The 7403-nt window shown below is 36.1% G+C and overlaps 1 protein-coding gene across 1 annotated transcript in view; it reads right to left on the bottom strand.

The window, feature by feature from the left end:
- The window catches only part of LOC135218284 (probable protein phosphatase CG10417), a 186662-nt gene extending 182324 nt beyond the window's left edge, over positions 1-4338 (bottom strand). The window contains exon 1 of the mRNA XM_064254492.1: positions 4106-4338. Coding sequence (XP_064110562.1) covers positions 4106-4216 — 111 coding nt within the window. The 5' untranslated portion in view covers positions 4217-4338. The remainder of the gene's footprint in view (positions 1-4105) is intronic.
- Positions 4339-7403: the final 3065 nt, after the last annotated feature.

The raw sequence follows: 7403 nt of genomic DNA, 5'->3' as shown, positions 1-7403 counted from the left end.
GCTTAAAAAAACACAGAAGATGCACGTGACTTCATAAATAAGCGAATCCCACAGGAAAATGATAGTCAGAAATCCAAGCACTTTCGTCTTTACTGAGACATTGTCAAGGAGCTAATGAAATACAATTGGAGAGAAAGGTCTCAGGAACACAACAAGATCAAGAATACCAGAAGGTTAATTGTCAAAAGGGTAAAAATTAAGAGATAATCCAGGATTATCGGATATCACACGGTCACAAACCTAAACAGATTTGACCCTAACCGAAATTACGAAGTACAGTATCTTTACAGTCCAAAACATTTAAAAACTGAATATATTAATTTTGTTGCTTATATTTATCTACAACTTTTTTCATTATGAAAGCATAGAGTTTAAATAAACCAAGACTTAAATTTAGAACATTTCTATTATTTGACTTGATGAAACAAGATTCTATGATATTCCTTTTAACTGTGTCATTACAGGGGATTAAGGCTCTTGCTTGACTCCAGTTAATAGGTTGGTCTAAAGTTCTCATATGTACGAATAATGCATTCGATATTTGCCCAGTTCTCACAGAATACTGATGCTGTTTGAGACATGAAAGAGATTTACCGGTCTGTCCGTAACAGACTTTATCACACTTTTTGCAAGGAATTTCATATATGCAGCCTGGAAGATCTTTAGGAGAATTTTTGATTACTAAACTCTTGACATTAATATTACTGAAAACAACATTTATGTTAAAAAGCTTTAAAATTCTAGGAATATCTAAAAACCTTTCATCATAGGGAAATTTTAGAATGTTATGCTTACTAAATTCAAGTTTGTCATTAGTTGAATAAAATGTTTTTCTAGCTCTTTTCCATGCCAAATCTACAAAAGTCCTTGGGTATTTAAGTTTCAATGCAATATCATAAACAGTTTTAATTTCTGCGTCAATAAACTGCGGGCTACAGACACGTAAAACCCTTAGGAACATTCCAAAAAAACAGAGAATTTAACATTTTGATGGTGATCGGAGTAGTAATGAACAAAAGAGGCAATGTTAGTTGATTTTCAAAAGACTGAAAAGGTGAAATTTCTATAATTTCTATGGACAGTTACATCAAGAAAATTCAAATTACAATTTCTTTCTTCCTCTACAGTAAATTTTATAGAAGGGACTAAATTATTGAGATTATTAAGGAATTCCTGGAGATTTTTGTGAACTGGCCAAATACAGAAAATAGCATCCACATATCTAAACCAAATAACTTTTTGGGGCAAAATTCTTGGTAAGAGTTTTGTCTAAAAAAATTCCATGTAAATATTGCTGAGGACAGGAGATAAGGGATTACCCATAGCCATGCCAAACTTTTGTACAAAAAATTCCCCATTAAAACAAAATTTGGTAGGAAACATTTCTAACACGAATGTTAAAAACAATGTTGATTTTATAAACAAATTGAATAGTTTAAATTTGAATTTTGATTTTAATATGGTTAGTTTTGATGTTGTCTCTTCATTTACAAAAGTGCCTGTAGATGACTGACTTGAATATTTGGAGGATGAATTAGAACGTCATGACATTCCCCTAAGTGTAGCGAACCTTATTAGTCTCAAATGGTTATGTATCAAAGATAGTAAATTTTGTTTTAATGGGGAATTTTTTGTACAAAAGTCCACTGACTGATGACCATCTCTGGTGTCAGGACGTGTTAAAAGTACTTTTTCGAAGGGTGGCCGAACCGCAGTAGTCGGTGAGTTGGCTAGTCCAGGCAGAGGTTTACCTTAAGTGAAATTAGCGTATCTATTGATAGTTTGTATAAATACATATTACAGCAATTTTACCATTGTTGCATTACTATGACAACTAGGGTTCATGGAAACAGTAAATGCATCGGCGTATGTGTGAAGCTCCACTAGATTGGCAACGATAAGTCTTTTGCCGTCGTCTGCTCGTACTTCAGAAATATCTGTAATTTTTCGGGGTTAATTTGGTTGCAAAAAAAAAAAAAAAAAAAAAAAAAAAAAAAAAAAAAAAGAGATGATAGACATGAATTAAATAAACATTTTGAAGTAAAGTTAAACTAAATAATGGGTAAAGTTTGTAAATGCATCAGCGTATGTGTGAAGCTCCACTAGATTGGCAACAATGAGTCTTTTGCCATCGTCTGCTCGTACTTCAGAAATATCTGTAATTTTTCGGGGTTTATTTGGTTGCAAAAGAGAGATAATAGCAATGAATTAAATAAACATTTTGAAGTAAAGTTAAACTAAATAATGAGAAAAGTAAACAATTAAGGGAATAAAGCTTTGCACCTCTTAAACAGTGTCGTCGTCTGCTGCTCGTAACTGTGTTTGCGGAGCGAGTGCTTAGGAACCAGGAATAGCAACGTGGTTTAAGTGCGATGTGGAGTGAATTAAGACCAAAATGTGTATAATTACGATCAAATAAGCACTATGGAGTTTCAGTTGTGATGGCAGTAAGGATAAAAACACCGATTACAAGGCAAAAATGAATTCAGTTCAAACCATGACCCCGGGAATAAAGTTTCATACTTTCACTAACATAGGCAACAAAATATTGTTTTATTGTGCTGATTACAACTGCAATCTTGAGTAAGATCAATAAACGTTACATATATACGCTAACATTGTTCAAATGAGTGCTGGGAAGGCAGGGAAAGATGGTGGTCGTCACTGATCAGAACCTGTACATCCACACGGTAGCAGCCATATTGGATTTCAAAACTGCCTTGAAAACAAGTTTTACGAAGAGCGTCACATGCTTATTTAAATTCGTATGGGGCTTTCATAGATCACATTATGTTGACGAAACTTAAATCTTTTGAATGGTATGCCTAAAGTTGTAATTGTATTCTTGTTTCACCAATTAAATATAGAGTGAACAAGGCCTGGCCAGCGCGACGATGATGGATCGTCCGCGGTTGTTTACCCTATTGCCCTTTACAGCTCGGAGAAACCTGAAAACACTTGTTTATCGGCAAAAAATTATGTATTAAGGTAAAAAACCGCATGGTACAGGGGTGGACCATCTAAGATCAATGTGTACAACCCCAAGAAAAGTACATTATAACGCGTCCTGACCCCGGAGTAGAGGTCTTTAGTTCCGTTTCTCACCAACAACAAGTCGCGTCTGATGCCCATCTCCGATGTCAGGACGCGTTATAATGTACTTTTTTTGGGGTTGTACACATTGATCGTACATGGTCCACCCCTGTACCATGTGGTTTTTTACCCTATTACACAGTCACATTGCTGTCACTGATATGCCTGAGGCGGTAAATAAGGGTTCGCGCATGCGCAACTCACAGCCATACCAATATCTATCGAGATCAGAATACGGCTGCCGTACCAAAATCCAGTTTGTATTTTAAACTCATCTCATTGCATACAACAATTCTAGGTGGGTTTCATACTAGTTGGGTACTATTCCGTGGCGGCCTAGACTATGGCAGTTGCGGTTTTACTATGCAGTTTTACCTACTGAACAAGAATTTTAAGTAATATTTATTCGGACGACTGTAATTAACCCCCAGGGGCTCGTAATAAACATGGCGAAATGCATTAGACGCCCCAATTCCAGGTGGCTTTCCTATTCGCGGGGGCGAACGATGCGGTCATGCAGAATGCTTCTGTATAGAAACACCTAATACCAGGGGCCCAAGGCAGGTCAAGGGACTGTGCCCTAGCCTAAGTAACCTAAGTGAGGTTGGGATGATACCTAAGGTCTGGACAGGTTAGGATATGGCTTTCTGGAAAAGATAATGTTTTCGTATTTGGAACCTGTTCCCGTCGTTCTACACTCGCCCAGGAGGTGCGACGAGGCAGCATTGAGAGCTTAGGTAGGTAAAGTCTGCGAGCTTCATCTTCTGAAGGCGCGGTGGCGGAGCGGATGGCTACTGGGTCAAAATGATCACGCCGCTGCACAAGCCTTCTCGAGAGCCCCATGGAATGCATAGATCTAATTCTGCCTTATTTACATCAGTCACTTGTGCAGTACTCCCTCAGCCAGGGTGGAAGGAAGAAAATCTACAGAAAATTGTCTGGCCAGTGGCCACCATCACGCTGTCTCGAACAAAGACCCGCCAATTGTAACGAAAACAGCATTGATATTTACCTCTTGAGATACACGCCACCCTTGCATAGAACTGGCCCCATACGCGACGGATTTGCCTTCTTCATCATTGCTGATCTTATCCGTCACAGGCACAGACAAATAGGCTCCCATTTTTGAACACTGGTTTATTTGTTAACAACATATAGCAACATACGACTGCCAACATACACAGACACAATCATTACAGTTCAAGAGGCAGCCGACATGTCTCAAACAACGAGTAGGGAGACTCTCCGTTGCCATATAGTATTATCGTTTAATTTGATGTCACATTAACGAAAGCAATCGGAAGTGAGTAATGATACGTTACTACATTGCGGAATTTAAATTATATATAAACGTTATATCACTTTTATATTCTTTTATTTCTAACTTAATTCGGAGATATGTAACCTGGAATGGTATGAAGCTTTCTATCGTATTGTGTGGTTATCGTACTATGAAAGCTGACCTCTACGCCACATCAGTCAGAATTTTGCTAAATCGTAAATAAAGTAACATTAGAAAATACACAGAATTCTTGCTTAAAGTGTACCCTAAATTACCAGAGACAGAGTAGCGAAGTCTTATAAATAAAAGGATTGTGAGATGCAAAATTGGGATCTTCAAGTTTAAGGCGCTCTAGCTAGGTACGCTATATCAAAAATGGCGCACTGTTTAAATTGTAAAAACCAAAAATTCAATTTGAATATTTAAGGCATTTCCACTGGGCCTTTAGTGCTGAGACTGCTCGTCTTTTTAGAGTAAAAAATCTTTAATTTGGTATCGCCTTCCAAAAAACAGAGCTGATTCCTGATTCGGCTCGAAGAACTACCTACGTCATGACCAACGTAGATGAAATTCAATGCAATATTGACAATGTTGTTAAAGATGTAGATTGTGAGAATTGTGGACAAAAGCTATGCAGAATCACTCAAGACCAAAATAAAAAATCGTGCTATTGATCATATCTACAGACGAAGAGAGCACAGCAGCAAATGAAAAGAAGCAAATTAATTATGAGTCAAATAACGGTGCCAGTTGAACAGGTTAAAACAAGAGACGGACACATTTGTAAGATTTTCGAATAGGAAAAACTTAGAAAAAGCACTATCAAAGATTCGGGAATCAGTAATATATCGGTAAATATGAACGGTAAACTTAAAAACTCAAAATAAAAATGGTATATGTTCCGAAGGACGAAGATTACATTTTCAATGACATTAAAAAAAAAAAGAATCGATGGATAACTATACTGTTTTTTTATCTGTCCATCCGCCTGTGGTGTTTTTGTATGGTAACAATGCGTCTCGGGCTTTAGATAGTTATGCTATTTGTAAGTTTTAGGTAAATAAAAGGATATCTGGGTGTACCTTTGCAACTGAAAAGTGTTTTAATAATTTACTGTATACGAATTACACCGTTAATATTCGAAATAGGATATTATAATCATTGAATGTAAGCTGAATGTAACTATCTAAAACCCGGGACACAGTGTTACCATACAAAAACACCACAGGCGGGTGGACAAATGGAAAAAATCAGAGTATAGTATACTCACATTTCTGTAGTCGAATACTTGAAAATTGTAAACGAAATGAAAGCCAAAGATGACAAATATAAACACTATATCATCAATTGCACACCACATATACGAAAGAATAGCCGTTGCAGTGTGTAACCTATTGTTACATATACCCTATCAATGCTATAAATGTCAGGAATTCAGTCATGTGCAACAAATAATAGAAATGGCCAAGTTTGCCCTAAATGCAGTGAGAATCATACATCAAATGAATGTACTGGCACCACCTTAAAGTGTAGAAATTGTGATAGGAAAGGCCATAATGATACTGAACATGGAACATACGATGGGAATAAGTGCATAGTATATAAAGAACAAGTATCAAAGTCGAAAAATAATATGGATCATGGCTTTGACTATACTCTGTTGTTTTTTGTTTTTTTTCATCTGTCCATCCACCTGTGGTGTTTGCGCATGGTAACACTGCGTCCCGGGCTTTAAATATTATCCCATTTCGAATATTAACGGTGTAATTCGCATACATCAAATTATTAAAACACTTTTCAGTTGCAGATGTACACCCAGGTATCCTTTTATTTACCTAAAACTTACACATAGCGTAACTATTTAAAAGCCCGGAACGCAGTGTTACCATACACAAACACCACTAACGGGTGGACAGATGGGAAAAAACAGAGTACGTATAATAATCTATGCAATTTAATAAACATACAGTCAGTAGGAAATCAAATCAACGCTATTAGAAATCTTATAAATCATCACAGTCTAGATATATGCATGCTAACGGAGACTTGGCTATGCAATAATGTAATTAAGTTATTATATTCTAAAATAAACGAAATGGCGCGAGGGTCGCAAAACTTTTACAATGTACAGAGAGAAAACACAAAAGGTGGTGGAGTGGGAATCTTTGTCAGAAAAGTATACATAGTATCTATAATGAACGAAAATGTGTTCATATGCCAATACTAAAATTACACACATAAATAAACACATACATATCATAACAGTTTTCAAATTTACAAACCACCAGGCACAAGTAAGAGATCGTTCCTAGACAAATTCAGTGCCTTCCTAAACATGTTGGCTGATCACATAAATACAATGATTTGTGGTGACTTTAAACTGCAGTTAGATGATAATGATGACAATTATGTCAAAGAATTTATACAGTTACTTAAAAGCCAAGCCCTTGTAAATATTATGAAGAAACCGTCATCAGAACGGAACCATACCATCGATTCAGTGATACAAAACAAAACAATGAGATTGTGAGTGACATACAAGCCGAGTCTAAATGCTTGATATCCCCAACACATAAACTAGTTACATTTAGTATAAATATATGGAGAGGCTATGCTATGAAAAAAAAAAAAAAACTATCACTTACAGAAACAAAACCAACTTTAAAAATGATAAATTTATTGTTGAGAGCATAAAGAAAATAATAGAAAAAAAGCCAGGAGTGCAAGTGTAATTTTAGGTATACCTTATTGACAGGTGAGTGGTGACCAGATATGCGTAAGCTGTTTTACAGACTACAGCAAAAGTATAATAGCATCAAACTACGGCGATAAATGTCCAGAAGTGACAAGGCAAATAATAGTTAAAGAAAAGGCCAAATGGTTTAACAGTGAATTATGTGAAGCTAAGAAAAAATAAATGGTAAACGCATGGAAAAAGATCGAAAGAATCTAGATGTAATGAAAATTGGTCACTGTATAAGGCAGCCAGAAATCAGTACAACGGGTTGATTATGAAAACCAAGAAAAT

Source organism: Macrobrachium nipponense, chromosome 9 (assembly GCF_015104395.2).
Source record: "Macrobrachium nipponense isolate FS-2020 chromosome 9, ASM1510439v2, whole genome shotgun sequence".
NCBI lineage: Eukaryota > Metazoa > Arthropoda > Malacostraca > Decapoda > Palaemonidae > Macrobrachium > Macrobrachium nipponense.
This window is presented reverse-complemented; position numbering and strand designations above follow the sequence as displayed.